Source organism: Symphalangus syndactylus, chromosome 1, assembly GCF_028878055.3.
Source record: "Symphalangus syndactylus isolate Jambi chromosome 1, NHGRI_mSymSyn1-v2.1_pri, whole genome shotgun sequence".
NCBI classification, from domain to species: Eukaryota; Metazoa; Chordata; class Mammalia; order Primates; family Hylobatidae; genus Symphalangus; species Symphalangus syndactylus.
The window spans coordinates 16,755,345-16,776,055 of record NC_072423.2 but is presented as its reverse complement, the minus strand read 5'-3'; the positions used below and the strand labels follow the sequence as shown (position 1 = coordinate 16,776,055).

At 38.7% G+C, this 20,711-nt stretch overlaps 1 protein-coding gene across 6 annotated transcripts in view; it reads right to left on the bottom strand.

Moving 5' to 3' along the window:
* Positions 1-1,203: 1,203 nt before the first annotated feature.
* Positions 1,204-20,711, bottom strand: part of RTTN (rotatin) — a 205,391-nt gene continuing 185,883 nt past the window's right edge. For all 6 annotated transcript variants that reach the window (XM_055296715.2, XM_063636633.1, XM_063636667.1 and 3 more), the window contains 5 exons: positions 17,325-17,527; positions 13,634-13,901; positions 3,791-3,894; positions 2,611-2,680; positions 1,204-1,635 (listed from right to left, as the gene is read on the bottom strand). In XM_055296715.2, the coding sequence (XP_055152690.1) occupies positions 1,550-1,635; positions 2,611-2,680; positions 3,791-3,894; positions 13,634-13,901; positions 17,325-17,527 (731 nt within the window). In that variant the 3' untranslated portion in view covers positions 1,204-1,549. The remainder of the gene's footprint in view (positions 1,636-2,610; positions 2,681-3,790; positions 3,895-13,633; positions 13,902-17,324; positions 17,528-20,711) is intronic.

The window sequence follows — 20,711 nt, the reverse complement described above, 5'->3', positions numbered from 1 at the left end:
CTTGGGCGGCTCAGAAACTTCTGAGCTTCCTAGATTTATTTTTCAGATCTCGAATCAATAATTCTCAGACATTACAAACTTAACTGTTACTACTTCTGTATTTAACATAAATTTTGTCCTCATACTTCCAGCTTAAATAACATCGCTGCTTATTTTATTGCTGTTAGCAATTTAACAGCACTTAAAATGATTTTAGTTTTTCTGAAAACATTATCCTAAATGAATATATATATACATGTATATGACATATATGTATATTCAAACATATATATATATATATCACCTTTTCTCTTAGACACAATTTTCTCACTTTCAAAAGTGTTGGGAAAGTTGCTGAAAGTGATTAGTATTTGATTTTGGTTTAAATGCTGAATTCAAAACTACAAGTTAAGTAAGATTATGTAATAGAGTACTTTACAGAGCTTGTTCCTCCTGTATTTTTTTTTTTTTTTTTTTTTTTTTGACAGAGTCTTGCTTTGTCACCCAGGCTGGAATGCACTGGCATGATCTCAGCTCACTGCAACCTCTCTGCTTCCCAGGTTCAAGAGATTCTCGTGCCTCAGCCACTGGAGTAGCTGGGATTATAGATGCTCAAGATCAGGAATGGCTAATTTTTGTATTTTTAGGAGAGATGGGATGTCGCCATGTTGCCCAGGCTGGTCTCAAACTCCTGGCCTCAAGTGATCCACCCACTTCGGTCTCCCAAAGAGCTGAAATTATGAGCGTGAGCCACCACGCTTGGCCGTCTTCTGCATTTTTCAGTCTTACTCTATTCTTCATGTTTTGGGCTGAGCTAAATTTGAACCCAGGCTTATATAGCCCCAACTCTATTTCTTTCTTCTTTATTACATAGCCTTGCAGAAGCCAAAGGTAAAGATTATAAATGTAATGATTTAAGAGTCATCTAGAAAGAAGATAACATCACTAAAACTTGCCTAAGAAAGCTTACAAATCATGTACACTTACTTCCACACAGCCCTTTACAAATAATGCACACTTACTTCTACATAGGCCTTTTCCAGTGTGGATGCTCTGGATAACAGAAAGTTTTGAAAATAAGGATTAGTACTGACAGAGCCAAATTTTACATCAGTTAAAATTTTTTAAAAAAGAGAAAAAACCAGGACACAATGTCTCCTTTCAACTCCTAAAATTAATATTCATGAGACTGATAAAAGTCTGTAAGCAGCAATTATTAGTCAATTTTTAGTTTCTAAAAATAGTTTTATTAAATAACTGTTAAATAGGATTTTTTACAAAATAAATGGCACAGAAAAGGGTAAAAATGTTTATGTTCTCAGAACTTTCTATGCCTTTTCAACAGAAAGGAAAAGGCACAGAAAGTTGTCAGCTGCTATTACTTCTGGAGAGCTGCCACGACTGGACGGTGTTAGAGTATCACCAGTTCTCTTTCTCATGGGAAAGAAGGGGATCAACACTTTGTAGAGAGGTAGCATGTCTTCAGGTAACAGCTGCTACACACAACTGGCTTCAACTTTAGCTCCCCTGTTGATGACTGTCAGCTTCAAGGTGTAGCATCTCATGGCATTCAGGAAGAGTTAAGGAGCTGCACGAGGTTTTCAAGACATTTCAAATAATAGGCATTTAGAGGGTCTGCTTCTGAGTTTGGGAAAGCTGAGATAGAAAAATAAGAGTACAGAAATACTAGTTTATGAAACTTGGTACTATACTTAAGAGGCACACACATGAACAAATATATATGAACAGGATTTATATATAATTTATAGCTGTATTTAAGTTCTTGATGTAACAGCATTCCAGAATATTCTACATTTTTAAAAAAATAAACAAGTTAAAAAATTAATACTTTTTTAAATTAACAGCTTACCCAGAGTATTTTTTAAAAAGTACCCCCCATAATGGATACCATTAACTATAATTCCAAACGAACGCCATTACTCTTTTTTTATGTACCATCCTTCCTAAAGCATAAACTTTAACTCAATTATTCACTAGCTCCAGAAATTCATGGTCACAGCTAAAACAAACTAAAACCTCCCCTGCTTAAAAAAAAAAAAAATTAGACTATAAAAACACAAATAACCAACAGATATATTACAGTACAGGAAAGACACAGTTCAGTGTTTTAGCATAAAAAATGTTCAGAGAATAACGCTCACTGAAATTTGATGTCACTAAAAATGAATAATGTGCTTTGAAAAGAAAACCGTCTCTAGTATTATGACCACATCACAGGGAAACATGGATATAGGGGTAATAGGATCAATTCTTGGAAGACTGTCCTCCAGCTCCCTGATGTTAGATCCAAGTTTTCTGCTCACAGTTAATTCTAATTGGGCCAGTTCTTATCACTAAGAACATACTTCAACACAGTGGTCACTGTTGGCAAATAAAATTTAGTACAAAAATAAGACGAAGATCATAGATGCATTTTTAGAAACGATCACATCTTAAACTTTCATCTATCTATTTTATTATTTTTTTAAATGATATAATTAAATCACATACTGAATATTGGCACATTTTACAATGCCATTTTGCTGTGGCCTGTCCAAATATCTCATTAATCAGAGAATTCACTTAATAGCTTCCAAGTTTAACTATAATCTCTTTCTTATTGCAACTTACTTTTCTTTGCTAAGGAGTATGCTTCATCCACTCTCCTTTTCACTGATGGACTTTTCAAAGCTGTTTTTGCCTAGAGATAATATAGAACAATCCATTAATTAGGTTTCTTGCCATGTGTTATGGATCATGATAGCAAAACACTAATTCTGCCCATTGCTAACTACAGTATTAAACAGAATATTATGAAATATAATAACTAGAGAGTTCTTAGTATAATACATCCTGTTGAGTCAATCCCCTTGCACATTCTGAAGTCTTGCCCATATCCCTTTTATCTAACTTGATTCTTTCTCTATTCCCATTTTCTTTCTTCCCTTCTCTTTTATTCCTTCTCCACTAATCTCAATTTGCTATTTTAAACTAGTCAACCTTGGTTTCAGTTTTTCATATTCCCTTGAACCTCAGATTTCTGATCACATATACCAAATATTAGCAGTTGGCCAAGAAACACTTATGGAGTGACTACAAAGTGCCAAATCCTGTGCTAAGCTCTGGGGATACCCAGGTGAGAATGACAGCAACAGCCTCTGTCCTTGTGTATGTGACTCTGGCCAGCAGGGAGAAAACTAGCCCAGGCAGAGATAGTCAGCTGAGAGAACACCGTTCTAGGATGGCTGTCTATTCTAACACTGTCACTTGGCTACTATTTAATCACTAGATACTTATGGGTATTTCTCTTGGGAATGAGATGTCTGCAATAAAGCAGAAGTCCAAAGGCCAGAGAAAGAGTACAACACAAATCTCCACGTTGCCTGCCCTTTTCTCAGAGCAGGCTTTGTGCTGCAGTCTTATAAGAACTGAGCTAGAGAAAGGGGAGTTATACAACTGGATAAAACTTTTGTTACTCAGTTTTAAGATGTGTTTTCCCTTGATACATCTTTTAGAAGAAACAATCTATACTAAAATTGCAATAATACAGTAAATTAATTTAAATGAAGAGGAAAAAGCCAGTTCAGAGATTCTCTTCTAAACTGAGACATTCTGTTGAAATAATTAAATAAAAAGATTTCAACTGATGGTTTACTAATTGTATGAATGAGCAAAGTGAACACAGGTCTTTGATTTTGTCTTTTTTCTTTTGCTGTAACTCTTGACACCTTTGGATGTATCCTAAGAGTTTATACCTGGGTTATACCTCGTTGTTTGCTCACCAGGTGTAACAATGATTTTTAAAACTGACCTTCTGATAATTGTAAATCAGAGCCCAAAGCGCAGCTGCTCCAATCCTCTGAGCATTTTGATTCTCACTTTCCAGACAGGCAGCAAGCACAGTAATGACTTTTTCTAAAAATGAACATATATTTTAAAAAGGTTCAGTCCCAGACACTGCATTGTATTCTTATCTTGGACTAGTCAGACACCCCCCTCTTTTCCCATTAGAATGCATACATAAAGTTGGTATCACTAGACTATGGCAAAACCAATCTTTTATGCCATGTGGTATATGGGAGGACAACCTGAAAACATTGTTTTCATGTCAGGCATAGAAGGGTCAAAGACACTGAAGCTGCCTCATTTTTTGGCCGGAATTCAAGAAAAGGCACATTCATTTAAAGACCACAAGTGTGCAAAAATAAGTATACAATTAGTTACATTAATGAGTTACTCAATTATAGCTAACATTTTGGCAGGCAGAAAAACAGATCTGCTTTCATGATAAATTATAAAGACTATCATACAAACATATCAATAGCATGAGCTACTATATAAAAACGATAATCAAATATCACACTGGTTGATGTTTTTTAAAAATGACTAGGGTGGCTGGCAAGATGGCTGAATAGGAACAGCTCCTGGGTGCAGCTTGCTGCACCCAGGCAAACAGGGGCAGGAGTGGACCTCCAGCCAACTCCCAAAGACCTGCAGCAGAGGGGCCTGTTAGGAAGAAAACTAACAAACAGAAAGGAATAGCACCAACATCAACAAAAAGGATGTCCACACAAAAACCCCATCTGGTGGTCACCAACATCAAAGACCAAAGGTAGATAAATCCACGAAAATGAGGAAAACCCAGTGCAAAAAGGATGAAAATTCCCAAAACTAGAGTAACTCTTCTCTTCCAAAGGATCACAACTCCTCACCAGCAAGGGAACAAAACTGGACGGAGAATGAGTTTGACGAAGTGACAGAAGTAGGCTTCAGAAGGTGGGCAATATCAAACTCCTCCAAGCTAAAGAAGCATGTTCTAATCCAATGCAAGGAAGCTAAGAATCTTGATAAAAGGTTACAGGAAATGCTAACTAGAATAACCAGTTTAAAGAAGAACATAAATGACCTGATGGAGCTGAAAAACACAGCATGAGAACTTTGTGAAGCATACACAAGTATCAATAGTGAAATCGATCAAGCAGAAGAAAGGATGTCAGAGACTGAAGATCAACTTAATGAAATAAAGCGTGAAGACACGATTAGAGAAAAAAAAAAGGAACGAACAAAGCCTCCAAGAAATATGGGACTATGTGAAAAGAAGAAACCTATGTTTGAATGGTGTACCGGAGAGTTATGGGGAAAAATGGAACCAAGTTGGAAAACACTCTTCAGGATATTATGCAAGAGAACTTCCCCAACCTAGCAAGACAGGCCAACATTCAAATTCAGGAAATACAGAGACCACCACAAAGATACTCCTCGAGAAGAGCAACCCCAAGACACATAATCATCAGATTCACCAACGTTGAAATGAAGGAAAAAATGTTAAGGGCAGCCAGAGAGAAAGGTCGGGTTACCCACCAAGGGAAGCCCATCAGGCTAACAGCAGATCTCTCTGCAGAAATCCTATAAGCCAAAAGAGACTGGGGGCCAATATTCAATAATATTCTTAAATAATGTGTCTTTTCTTTTTTGAGGGGGGAGGGGGATGGAGTCTTGCTGTCTCCCAGGCTGGAGTGCAGTGGTGAGATCTCAGCTCACTGCAACCTCTGCCTACCAGGTTTAAGCAATTCTTCTATCTCAGCCTCCTGAGTAGCTGGGATGACAGGTGGGCACCACCACACCTGGCTAATTTTTTTTGTATTTTTATTAGAGACAGGGTTTCACCATATGGGCCAGACTGGTCTCAGACTCCAGATCTCATGATCCGCCCACCTTGGCCTCCCAAAAGGCTGGGATTACAGGCGTGAGCCACCGCGCCTGGCCCAAGAAAACAATTTTCAACCCAGAATTTCATATCCAGCCACACTAAGCTTCATAAGTGAAAAATAAATAAAATCCTTTACAGAAAAGCAAATGCTGAGAGATTTTGTCACCAGCAGCCCTACCTTACAAGAGCTCCTGAAGGAAGCACTAAATATGGAAAGGAAAAACTGGTACCAGCCACTGCAAAAACATATCGAATTGTAAAGAACATTGATACTATGAAGAAACTGCATCAACTAACTGGTAAAAAACAACCAGCTAACATCATAATGACAGGATCAAATTCACACGTAACAATATTAACCTTAAATATAAATGGGCTAAATGCCCCAATTAAAAGACACAGACTGGCAAATTGGATAAAGTGTCAAGACCCATCGGTGTGCTGTATTCAGGAGACCCATCTCATGTGCAAAGACACACATAGGCTCAAAACAAAGGGATGGAGGAAGATTTACTAAGCAATTGGCAAGTGGGGGGGAAAAAAAGCAGAGGTGGCAATCTTACTCTCTAATAAAAAAGACTTTAAACCAACAAAGATCAAAAAAGAAAAAGAAGGGCATTACATAATGGTAAAGGGATCAATGCAACAAATAGAACTAACTATCCTAAATATATATGCACCCAATACAGGAGCACCCAGATTCATAAAGCAAGTTCTTAGAGACCTACAAAGAGACTTAGACTCTCACACAATAATCATAGGAGACTTCAACACCCCACTGTCAATATTAGACACATCAACAAGACAGAAAATTAACAAGGATATTCAGGAGTTGAACTCAACTCTGAGCCAAGCGGACCTAATAGACATCTACAGAACTCTCCACCCCAAATCAACAGAGTACACATTCTTCTCAGCACCACATTGCACTTATTCTAAAACTGGCCACATACTTGGAAGTAAAACACTCCTCAGCAAATGCCAAAAAACTGAAATCACAACAGTCTCTCACAGCACAGTGCAATCAAATTAGAACTCAAAACCACACAACTACATGGAAACTGAACAACCTGCTCCTGAATGACTATTAGGTAAATAACACAATTAAGGCAGAAATAAATTAGTTCTTTGAACCCAAAGAGAACAAAGACACAATACACCAGAATCTCTGGGACACAGCTAAAGCAGTGTTTAGAGGGAAATTTATAGCACAAAATGCTCACAGGTGAAAGAGAGAAAGATCTAAAATCAAAACCCCAACATCACAATTAAAAAAACTAGAGAAGCAACAGCAAACAAATTCAAAAGCTTGCAGAAGACAAGAAATAACTAAGATCAGAGCAGAACTGAAGGTGATAGAAACACGAAAAACCCTTCAAAAAAAATCAGTGAATCCAGGAGCTGGTTTTTTGAAAAGATTAACAAAATAGATCGCTAGCCAGACTAATAAAGAAGAAAAGAGAGAAGAATCAAATAGACACAATAAAAAACGATAAAGGGGAGATCACCACTGATCCCACAGAAATATAAACTACCATCAGAGAATAGTATAAACACCTCTATGCAAATCAACTAGAAAATCCTGGACACAAGACTAGGAAGAAGTCGAATCCCTGAATAGATCAATAACAAGTTCTGAAATTAAGGCAATAATTAATAGCCTACCAACCAAAAAAAGCCCAGGACCAGATGGATTCACAGCTGAATTCTACCAGGCGTACAAAGAGGAGCTGGTACCATTCCTTCTGAAACTATTCCAATCAACAGAAAAAGAGGGAATCCTCTCTAACTCATTTTATGAGGCCAGCATCATCCTGATACCAAAACCTGGCAGAGACACACACAAAAAAAGAAAATTTCAGGCCAATATCCCTGATGAACATCGATGCGAAAATCCTCAATAAAATACTGGCAAACTGAATCCAGCAGCACGTCAAAAAGCTTATTCACCAAGATCAAGTTGGCTTCATCCCTGTGATGCAAGGCTGGTTCAACACACACAAATCAATAAACGTAATCTATCACATAAACAGAACCAACGAAAAAAACCACACAATTATCTCAACAGATGCAGAAAGACCTTCAAAAAAATTCAACACCCCTTCATGCTAAAAACTCTCAATAAACTAGGTATTGATGCAACATATCTCAAAATAATAAGAGCTATTTATGACAAACCAACAGCCAATATCACATTGAATGGGCAAAAGCTGGAAACATTCCCTTTGAAAACTGGCACAAGACAATGATGCCATCTCTTACCACTCCTATTCAACACAGTATTGGAACTTCTACCAGGGCAAACAGGCAAGAGAAAGAAATAAAGGGTACTAAAATAGGAAAAGGTTCAAGGGCAGGGTCTGTGAGTGTAGCATCTGCTCACTGGTATTGGTTACAGGGCAGCATCTGCTCACTGGTATTGGTTAGAGGGCAGCGTCTGCTCACAGGTATTGGTTAGAGGGCAGCATCTGCTCACTGGTATTGGTTAGAGGGCAGCGTCTGCTCACTGGTATTGGTTACAGGGCAGCGTCTGCTCACTGGTATTGGTTAGAGGGCAACATCTGCTCACTGGTATTGGTTACAGGGCAGCATCTGCTCACTGGTATTAGTTACAGGGCAGCGTCTGCTCGCTGGTATTGGTTAGAGGGCAGCGTCTGCTCGCTGGTATTGGTTAGAGGGCAGCGTCTGCTCACTGGTATTAGTTACAGGGCAGCATCTGCTCACTGGTATTGGTTAGAGGGCAGCGTCTGCTCACTGGTATTAGTTACAGGGCAGCATCTGCTCACTGGTATTGGTCAGAGGGCAGCGTCTGCTCACTGGTATTGGTCAGAGGGCAGCGTCTGCTCACTGGTATTGGTCAGAGGGCAGCGTCTGCTCACTGGTATTGGTCAGAGGGCAGCGTCTGCTCACTGGTATTGGTCAGAGGGCAGCGTCTGCTCACTGGTATTGGTCAGAGGGCAGCGTCTGCTCACTGGTATTGGTCAGAGGGCAGCGTCTGCTCACTGGTATTGGTCAGAGGGCAGCGTCTGCTCACTGGTATTGGTCAGAGGGCAGCGTCTGCTCACTGGTATTGGTCAGAGGGCAGCGTCTGCTCACTGGTATTGGTCAGAGGGCAGCGTCTGCTCACTGGTATTGGTTAGAGGGCAGCGTCTGCTCACTGGTATTGGTTAGAGGGCAGTGTCTGCTCACTGATATTAGTTACAGGGCAGTGTCTGCTCACTGGTATTGGTTAGAGGGCAGTGTCTGCTCACTGGTATTGGTTAGAGGGCAGCGTCTGCTCACTGGTATTGGTTAGAGGGCAGTGTCTGCTCACTGGTATTGGTTAGAAGGCAGCGTCTGCTCACTGATATTAGTTACAGGGCAGTGTCTGCTCACTGGTATTAGACCAACCACAGTGCTAGTGTATTTTAGGAGCTCAATAAATATTCGTTGTGTGAAAGATTCCAGAATAAAATAAACAAAAATTTTGTCTACATAATTCAATTTTTTTATTTTAAGGGATTTTAAATATTTAACAAAAACAAAACAAAAAAAGCTGCTCCCTAAAGTGAACTGGAAATGTGCATCAGGACAATGTGAAAGGCAGGTGCAGTGATGTTTCGGGCACGCTGCAGCCGACTCCCTGAACACCTCATCTGCACTATCTGATGCCCTTTGGTTTTCCTGTATCATAACCTACCCAGAACCAAGCCATGTATGTAGTTTGCAGACACAATTTATCACATGAGGTTACGGCTGCAAGTGCTACTCATTAGGGCACATCAAATGTCCCCTTATTAAATGGGAGGGTGATTTCCTTATGTTCCATCGGAGTAGCATCAAGTGATGTTTTTAAATGTTGTCTCAAACACTCAGAATATATAACTCCTCTCATCTAAGTAAGTTTATAACTCCTTCAACCAGCTGCTATCTCTTAAAGCATTTTTAATACTACTGTGTGTGTGTGTGTGTGTGTGTGTGTGGTGTGTGTGTATGTGTGAGAATTAATGTGGTGGGCCCCTCTGATAATGCAAGTGGATCGACTTTTTTAACAAAACAAATGTTATTGTGAAACATGCATTTAACAAAGCAATAAAACAATTTTGAGTTTAACAAGTAGGTCTGAACTCTCATATAAATATTTAAATAACCTAAAGTGAATATACGGTAGTAAAATGTAAATAATGAGAAAGTATTTTTGAATATTTGAATTGAATATTACCTTAATATAATAATTGAATATTACCTTAATATAATAATTGAATATTACCTTCTTAATATAATTGGTTTAATTATAAGTTTAGGGATGTCAGTCTGGTAATTACAGTGAGTTGTCAGTTATGGTGACATTAATGTCTTAGAAAAGTTCTTGAAGTTTTTACTCATCATTTCTTCAAATATTTCCTCCCATTCTCCTAGGACACTTCATTAAACACAAAGACTGTCTTGATATATCTGCTGTGTCACTTACCTTTGATTCTTTTAATCCTTTCTCATCTTTTTAGCTTTCTCTGCTGCGTTCTGGATAATATTTTTCTAATTTATCTTCTAATTCCTAAGTTCTCTGCTATACCTAACTTGCTGTCAGACATGTATATTAAGTTTTCGATTTTGGCTACTGAAGTTCTAGATTACTGTTGTAAAACAGAACTTCCTACAATCATGGAAATATTTATATCTTGCTATTTAATAAGACAGCCACTAGCCACATGTAGTGAGTACAATTGAATAATTTTTATTAGTTTAAATTTAAATAGCTACATGTGGCTGATTATCATACTGCACAGTAAAGTTCTTGAAGTTCTGTTTGGTTCTTTTCAAATATTTCAACTTGTCAGTTTCCCATTTCCTAAAATTTTCAAGCTTGTCATTTATTTATCTAAATATGGTATAATTAAAGTTATTTTTAAACCCGTGCTTTGTAATTCCCATATTCAAAGTCTGGGCAGATAAGCTGGTATTTTTATCCTTCTGCTGTTTCTTACTACATGTTGCCATGTCTCCTAATGTGCTTGATTATCTCTAACTTTGTACTGGTTAATGCTTTTGAAAAATTATTTGTAGAGGTTCCCTGAGGCCCAGTATGAACTTGTTTTTCATCCATCACCAAGGCAGTTTGCTTTCTGCTAAGTACCCAGAGGCACCATCAATCGAAGACACCTCAAGCCAAGTTCACAGCCAACTTTGGGTGCTGAGCCCTATCAGAAGCAGTCTGTAGTACCCATTCTCACATTTGTTTTTCCTTTACAGTCTCCTTCATGAAGTTTGGGAAACCAACTTATTTCTGACTCATCCATCTATTAAGAGAATGGTTCTTTGTAGGTACAGCTTAATACAGGCAGGATAGCCAGTAAGAATCCCCACTTTGGGGAATCACGGCTTCTGTACTCTCACCCCTCAATACTCCTCAACAAAAGCCAAGCATACAATCTTGGCAAATGCACTTGGGGCAAAATAATTTTCTATGTAATTCTTACTTGGGGCAAGACTTTCAATCAAAACTGGACTGGAAGTTTCTCACTATCTTTTCAGTTTTTTTATTATTTTGAGGTGCATTTTAATATAGCCTGTCTAGCATGTTATTGTTGTTTTCAGAGGAGACTTAGTCTGGCATTACCAGAAACAAGGAATGTTCCAGATCTTTTTTTGGAGATGGAGTCTCACTCTGTTGCCTAGGCTGGAGTGCAGTGGCGCGATCTTGGCTCACTGCAACCTCCGTCTCTCCGGTTCAAGCAATTCTCCTGCTGGGGACTACAAGGTGCCCGCCATCATTCCTGGCTAATTTTTGTATTTTTAGTAGAGGCAGGGTTTCACGATGTTGGCCAGGCTGGTCTTGAACTCTTGACCTCAAATGATCCACCCACCACGGCCTCCCAAAGTGCTGGGATTACAGTTATGAGCCACCATGCCAAGCCCCAGATCTATTTTTACCAGCAAGGTCAAGCTCCACTGCACACTCCACTCCTGACCATTTAAACCAGATGTGTGGGTGCTATCAATCAGAGGCAGCCTTTCCTGGTAGACTTTTAAGCTGGCTGCCTCTGCTAAGGCCTCCTCTGTAGATCCCCAAGTGGAAAGAGAAGCATAGCCTGTGACATCCCTTTATAGTTTCACACAGAAACTGCACAGCTGATGTCTCTTATCTTACCCCTGCCTGAAAAGCCCACTGATCTCTAGTCTGTGGGGTAGGGGAAGCTTCTCACCAAAGTTTATCCATCTGCTTTAAGCTAATGAAGGAGAAAAAGCATTGCTGACTACAAAGAAATGCTAAAAATAATTCTAGAGGGGTCTAGAAGTGGAAAATGCAGACTTCTCTCCTTCAGTTCTCAAAAAGCTTGACCTTTTTCCAACTCTCAATAATAAACTGGAGGAAGTAGTCCCCAAAGAAAAAAAAATCATTCTAAGAAAGGTGAATAAACAATATCAGATGTTACTGAGTAGCTGCTATATACCAAGATGGTCACAAACCCTTCACAGGCTCTCTCATTGCCCTGAGGAGGGATTATCATTACCCTCATTTTACAAATGTGAGGGCTGAAGCAGATACAGTGGGAGAGGATGGAAATAAAACCAGTGATGTATATCACACAGCAACAGAGAACGCAGCATCAGCACAGCAGCCACCGGAAGGCAGAGTGCAAAATCCACAGTAAGGTTAGGTCTGGAACAAGCTAACTGAACTTTAAACATCTTTCTATATCATATCTAGCAGTTGATTATCAGAATGCTTATCAGAAAAACAGAATCACAACTATATACACCACAAAATGTAAGAACAATCATTTTCGTACACTTAGAAAACCCTTGATTTCACAGAAAAATGCCTCTGAGAAAAGTTTCAGTGAAAAACATGAAAGAACAAGAGAATGAATCTATCTTAAACATTTATCACGTACCAGAAATAGTGCTAGGCACTTTATGTGTGTTTATAAACTGATTCTTAATCAAACCAAGAAGAGTGGGCTTCTTTTATAGATGAAGAAGCTAGGCCCAGCGAGGCTGCACCAGGTGACGCTGGAGTGATGCCCTGGCGCTGGCATTCAAGACCAGGTGTATAGGGGTCTGGAGCCCACCTTCTGTTTTTCACTAGAACACATGTCTTTTATAAAACTCACTCCCCATGAAATTCACACACTCCTCACAGAGATAACACATGGTTGCAGAAAAAGATCTTTCCGATTCTTTTTGCTTCAATTTTTTTCTGAATCCTTACCAATCCTCGCCTCCATCTGTCCTACATCTCAGAGAATGAAGTCTCTGCGAGGCTAACTGCACCATCTGATCTCAAGCCCTGAACTCTCTCCCGTCTGCTTAGGATCTCTCTCAATCATCAAATATTTATTGAGTGCTCGCTAGTTGCAGGCACAATTCTAGGTGCTACACATAAACAAACAAAGCAGACAAAAACCTCCTGACCCCGTAAGAGCTTACCTTCTAGTGTGGGAAGACTAGGAATAGACAGATACATGAAACACATAGTCTATCAGATGGTGATAATACTATGGAGGGAAATAAAACCAGGAAAGGAAATAGTGAGGAGGAGGAAAGAGAAGGCAAAAAGAAGGGGTTGGGGGCTATTATATTAACATGTGCTTCTGGAGAGGCTTCACTGACATAGTAGCATTTGCTTGAAGATGCAGAGGAGGGGAGCCGGAGTTAGAGGAAGAGCAAGGAGAGAGGAGAGGGAGCAGAAGGTAAGGCCAGGAAGCCCTCGTCCACAGCTCCCCTTCCTCCAGGTGTCCAGTGCATGCACTGGAATGACATGATTTGCTAACCTCAGGAGACTCCTGGAAGCCCACGGAAGGCTGAAGCCATGCCTGATTCATTCCCATGCCTTCCACAGTGCCTTGAACACAGTGGGTGCTTAATAAATGCCTAGAAAATTATTTATAAAATTATTTGGTGTTGACCTGGACAGTCTATGAATAACTACATATATAAATGTATGTGTGTGTGAATACTTACCATTAGCCAGGATCTTGGGTTTATTAGCAGGACTGAAGCAAACATTATGAAAGATAAGAAGAGGCAATAACGGGCTGCTCTTGTGCTTGTATTTGCTCATCTCTGTTAGTAAGTCCAGACAGCCATCAAGCCTCAGAATCATTTGTTGCCCATCTTCTCCAAATGATATATTCAGGAGTAACTTCAACCAGAGAATAGTCAAATTACTGAGATGTTTATTTCCTCCTTTTGGCAATGCTAGAGAGAGGAAGTTCTGTAAGAAGTTACTCTGTGGATAAATAGAGAGAATATTATTTTCTTCTCATCTTTTTCATTGTTTTCCTAGTCCCTTGGTGACCAATTAACTAACATTCTGATATACTCTTCCCCTACATTAATTTCTCCTTCTTTCTAATACCTTCTGAATACTCCATCTACATTATTTCCAAGTATAAGTGAAAAAGGTAAGGAGAACAAAATAGTGCTCAAGTTTTAATTCCTGCTAATTATTTCCTCATGATGGATGAAATATACTATAGTTAACTCTTAATTATTTAGAACTGATAATTAAGTTTGGAGATTATTTCAGCGCTCTTGAGTTTTCTCTTCTCTCTGCCTTCTGGTGATTTTGCTATTCATTAAGAGCTACCCTATGGAAGGAAAAAAGGCAAAAATCCAAATCAGTCTTGAATACTAGTTAACAACTCTGGAAGTAGTGAGGGTATTTTGAATCATTGTAGCTACAGGTGTTGTTGTTGTTTTTATCAAATCTATAGATACATCTTACATTCACTTTATCCCAGGTACTTATCATTACAAGTAAGAATTTTTGATGGCTACAGGTCATTCTATTATGCTTACAGATGAGAAGCTTTATTATTTGAACTGTAAGAGTCTTTTCAACCTCCAAATAAAGCCCCTTCTACAAAACCCCACCAAACCCTTAACTATAAGATAATAAATTATTGCTTAGACTAATCTATATGCAAAGCATAAAAGTGCAGCATCAAGCTGCAGCCCATGGCAGCATGGAAACCACAGTTAGGTGGACATTTTAGAAATGAAATGCAATCACTTAACTTTTATGATTGCACAGAATAACTCTTCTCTCTCTCTGTTTAAATCTACTCCAGTTTATCTCTTAGGTTTTCCTAGACCAAAATCAAGATGTTGGCTTTAATCTATAAAATACACTTAAAGTTTTTATACAAAAGGACTCTCTAACTGCAGAGGACATTTACAGGAAGCTGGGTCAAGCACTCTTATCATGTTTCTTATGTACTAATTCAACCTATTTCCTAACGTTTACTCACATTCTTTCTATAAAGTTAATACAGAGACAATTAGGAGAAAGACAATCCATTGTATACATATTGCAAGAAACTTTTAGTGTTGCTAGAATGTCAAAGATGCAATTTATCATACTTTGTGTAGAACTTTTGCATTTTTATTCATAAGTGAAAATGGTCTATAATTTTGGTCTACAATTTTCTGGGTGGTACTATTGTCAGGATTTAGTATTAAAGTTGGTCAAGGTTCATAAATTTATTAGGGAGTTTTTTCTGTACCTTTCTATAAGTTGTAATTATTGAAATAACATAGAAACTCTGATAAAATAATTAGCTATTCAGATGTGAAATCACTTGTGCCTGATATCTTTTTAATAATAAATTTTAAAATTTGCTTCCAAAAAAAAAAGAATGAAATGAGCTACAGAAATATTATCAACATTACCCACACAATAAGTAAACTGTAAAATTACATGCCCACTTTCAGCTGCATTTGCTGTCACTCACACCTACTCTCAGCCAAATTGACAGTTTTTAGATTCAACCCTTGCTGGATTTGGGACTGAAAAGGGTGATAAAGTAGACGTCAGTGCTCTCAAATGTAAATGTGCTGTGGGTGTGGGCACTCCTTTTTTTTTTTTTTTTTTTTTTTTTTTTGCTGCTTCTAAAGATGTTTTCAGACAATTTCCTACACCAGGAAGAATATGTAGAGATGTATACCATGGTAGAAAAAAAAAAAAAAAAACAGGATATTTCAGAGCCTGAGCTGTACAATAGCACCTGCTGCATTTTCTGCATCCTATAGATGAGTAATGAAGAAGTAGAAATGTTAAGTGTCTGGGCTCATTATTACTTAATGCAGCAGAGGAAGTCTCAGGCATTTCCTAATTAGAGCAGAGGAAAAAAGACTTGATTAATCCGTCCCTGGAAAGACAGTCTGATCACACTTCATCAAAATATTCTCAAGGATAGCACTAGAATAACAGATTAAGAGTTGAACATATCTTAGAGATTATTTTGTTTAACCCAAATGAAGCTGAAAGAGAATAGGTCTCCAGCTCAAAGTCACACACCAGAATCGAGATTGGCACTTACATTCCTTCTGGGTGTTCCCACTTAGCTTCCCACCAACATGCTCTATAAGGAAGTGGTGGAAAGCGCTGCCCCCGCTCTGCTCTCACATATGCAGAATCTCTCATTCTTATGGATGCTAATCACATATATCCAGTTCAAGAGAATGTCTCATTTTGGAAATGATGCATGTATATGAATACATATATGAAGAAAATATATTCAAATACATATACATATATGACATACATGACCATATACATGAAGAAAATATCCAGCCATGTGCTGGTAAATAAACTGATTGTGGTGAGGGTAGAAAAGATCCATGATTTGTACAGTTCGCTGAATTACATGGTGTGATACGCCCACTGTGGCTGATTTCAAAGTAACAATGTAATATCAACTGGAATTTTTATAAAATTCCTGCGAAATTTCAGATGACACTCATGAGTCAGTAGGAGGCTGGCTCCAACATGCCACTGAAAACATCTTTCCTTGGTAAGACTGATCTTTCCATTTCCTTAGAACGACCGATCTTTCTATTTATCTGGTGATAACAAAGTATCTTCTGAGGAGTTCAGGGAGAAGAAACAGTAGAGGAAAAGGAGACTCAATTCTTATAAATGCTCTCAACTTTTGCAATTTATCTTGGCCTTCAAGTAAAAGAAATGGAAACACTCAAATTACAATACTAGTAAGTAATATATAATCTGATTACATTCAAATCTGAAGGGATTTCCCCAATTAGGGATTCTGTTTATACACATCTAAATAAAGAATCTAAGTGCATATGTGTACTAGAATTTATTTAACTCATTACATCCCTTTTAAATTACCTTAAGTTAAAATCAGTGATGAGAAGTCTAGCTTGGGAACTGGAATCCTAGAGAACTCATAAAATTGCTTAATATGCCATAAGGAAGTTAAGTCTAACTGGGGGAAGTAGGCTGTGATTTCATAAACCATTTTGTCAATGAAATTAAACTGAAATTGTTACTGTTCAATTTGGTCTGTTTAAAGACCAATATATTACTTTTATTATCGCCAATAAATGTAAGACAGCTATCTTTCTAAAACCCTCATCACTGAGAATGATAAAATACAATCCGAAAGCTAAGAAGATACATGAGAAGGAAATGGTATGACTCTACTCTAGCTCCTGTCCCTCTGCACGTGCCATCTATCAACTGGCTTTAAACAAAGTGAACCTCTTAACCCTTTTATGATCCTTTAAAATAAAATGCCTCAAAATCATAATATATTAATCTTAGAAACTGAGTTGTAAACTTTCGATTGGAAAGATTATTTCACTGAGTACCCTTTTAAGATATGCGGGGAGTTTAAGTGCTTACCTTCTGAATTACTCCTTTACAGTCATGCGACAAGGCCAGGTTTGAAAGAAGCAGAAAAACCATCTGCTGAACCATGGTGTTCTCCAGTGGCATTTGGGAAGCCAATTTTAGGATACACAGCATCAGAGAGTTGCTCACGGCTCCTCTATGTGTAGCTTGAACAGGCTGTTGTCCACAACTTGACCAACAAAGAGAACTGCAACCTTCAAAAATAACAGCCTATCACAATGTCTTCTCAGTTTCCCTGTTTAGTTTTTGAAGACACCAAGTGGCAAAGCATATCTGTCTAACAAAATGACTTGGCCATTAACCTGTGAACTGCAAATTAGCAATGGAGGCTAATGTTGGTGTCTACATTCAACCTAATAGATATACTGTCCTCACTGAGGGCCTAATTATCTCAATAAAGCACTTGAAGACACCAGGTTTATTTTTTAAAAAAGAATAAAATAAGCATACTAGGGTTTTTAATAGTTCCTAAAGAAAACATCTAAATAAAGGCCTGTGTAAAGGAACAGAAATTTTAGAAATGGGAGATAACTTGTCTAATGCCTTCATTTTACATAACATACAAATAAAGAACATAATATCTCTGGGAAAGGGGACAGAACAAATACTATTTTCTATATTTGGTCAACAAAGATATGGAGCTCAGAAAAGCCAGTTTGTTGCTCAAGGTCACACAGCTTAGCATGGCAGCAGCCAAAAGTGGCATCTACAGGCTTTCCAGGGTCCAGTGTTTCTCAGGAAATTAAGTAACTGAATGACACTTATTGAGGGAGAAAAAAAAAATTAGAAATACATTTTAATGTTAAATCAATAAGACTGTATTATACGTAAACCTAAGGTATAATTGACTTGTGAAAGTTCATACGAGGAGGCCAACTTAAGTATAAATTGATCAGAATCAAATACATTCTGTAAAAGAAACTCACAAAACATGAGTAAACAAACAAAAGATATACTAGTGGAGCTGGAAAATGCACTGAAAGGAGACATTCCCACCAGACCCAAGGAACGGAGAAAGTTAACAGCACAAAATGAAGGCAAGGACAATCCTCTACACATATGCTTCGATGACAGTTCAAGTTCAAGAGCTTGAAGGTCTGTTTATATCTCTTTGTGCTGACTGGAGACAGCCTGAGTTGGGTATCGAAATGGACAGCTCCAGAGGTGTCGATGATTCAAAGGAATAAGCCATCATCAGCATCTGGCAGTAACTAGATGGGCTCTTAACTGTTTTGAGTTCCAGTCCCTTCTCTGTATAACCTTCGATATTCAGAGACCCCAGTTGCTGGGCTACTGAGTGTTGTTAGAAGAAAGCACAAAAACTTGCTAACTAGTCAAATTTTAATTTATGACCATAAATTTTAAATGGGTATTTAACACTGCCAGCAATCCTACTTTGCTTCTCTAGTGTGTTTACTTTCCTTCCTCTAAAAACAGCTACTTCACACTTTCTCCTCTTTTCACATCACCTCTACTCCTTGTCTTTGCTCATTCTTAGTGGTCAGTGTTCTCTCCTAAATGAAGAAAGCAGAAGTATTCAAAATGGGAATTTTCTCATCATTCCCATCAAGTCTACCAGCCTTCCTAAATCCACATCCTTCCTCTCAGCCTTCCTTCTGCTTCTGTTAGCTGTGCTCTAGCTCTCACCTCTCTTATCCTCTCAGACTGGGCTCTTACCCGCACTCTTTCCTGCACCTCATTCTCCCAATCCCTTAAGTTAATAAACATGCCTTTAAAACATACATTTTTAAAAACGAGCAAAAACTCTTCCCTTGACTCCACATCTGTCTCTTGCTATTGCTCCATTTCTTTGTCCTCTTAAGACTAGAACATTTTGGAAAAGCTGTCTCCTCTACTCTTCATCTTCTCTCCTCAACTCACACTAAGTAGGTTTCTGTTCCGGCACTGCACTAAAATTACCCTCAAGGTCCAAAAGAACATCAGTACTGCTAAGTCCAATGGCCATTGTTTCTATCCTCACTTTAGTAGAATTTTCTATAGCATTCCACATAACTGAGCATGCCATTCTCTGACTTTCTGTGACTGTGCACTGTTATCTCATTGGCTGCTCCTTCTCTTTTTTTTCTGCTGGTTTCTCATCTTTTGATTAACTCCAAATGTTGATGTGCCTTAGAACTTGGTCATGGGTTTCTGCTTCTCCATCTACACATCCTCCCTGGGTAATCGCAAACAGCCACATGGCTTTAAATACAATCTATATGACAATGACTCCTGTGGTAGCCAGCCTCCAAGATGGTCCCAGTGGCCCCTGCCTCTGTACCAGGGTTGGGTATGTGTGACCCACAGGAGCTAGGAGTGCTGTTCAGTTACTTCTGAGACTGGATTATAAGAGACTATAACTTCTGCCCTCAGCCCACTCATTGTGGGTCGTCTGAGACAGCCCTAAGTAGCAAGGAATTGAGGCTCCCATAGTCACACTGGATCCTCTATCCCAGTTAAGACTTCAGATGATTGCAGAGACTCTGAGCGAGGACCACCCAGATTAGCCATTCCCAGATTCCTGAGCCACAGAAGCCGTGGCATAATGAAATGATTGATGTTTGCAGATGCTAAATTTTAGAGTAATTTCTTTTGTAGCAACAAATAACTAATAATATTCCCAACATTTTAAATCTTCAAACTTACCTCTACTCTCCGTTGAATTCAACTCCAGCTTACTATTTTCACCTGAGTGAACATCAACACCTCAGACTTAACAAGACCAAATAGAACTCTTGATTGCTACTACTTTCTCACTTCAAGTCTGCTTCTTTTAAATCTTCCCCATTTTAGTAAATGGCACTACTGTGCACTCAGGTTCATTTCTCCAAATGAAGTTCACCCCGGACACCTTTTTTTCCTTCCTACCTCCCACAACAGGTATCCTTGACTCTACCTTTGAGCTATATACTGAATCTGTCTACTTCTCTCAATCTCTCCAGCTACCACTCAAGCCCAAGCTACCATTATATCTCCATGACAAGTCTCCCTGCTTCTAGACTTGCTCCCAATCATCCATTCTCCACATACCACCCAGGGTAATTTTTCTTTTATTTTCTTTTCTTTTCTTTGTGAGACAGAGTCTCACTCTGTTGCCCCGGCTGGAGTATAGTGGCGTGATCTCGGCTCACTGCAACCTCCGCTTCCTGGGTTCAAGTGATTCTCCTGCTTCAGCCTCCTGAGTAGCTGGGACTATAGGCATGCACCATCACGCCTGGCTAATTTTTGTCTTTTTAGTAGAGACAGGGTTTCCTCATGTTGGCCAGGCTGGTCTGCAACCCCAGACTTCAAGTGATTCGCCTGCCTGGGTCTCCCAAAGTGCTGGCATTACAGGCATGAGCCACCTTACCCAGCCTAATCTTTCTTAAACACAAATTA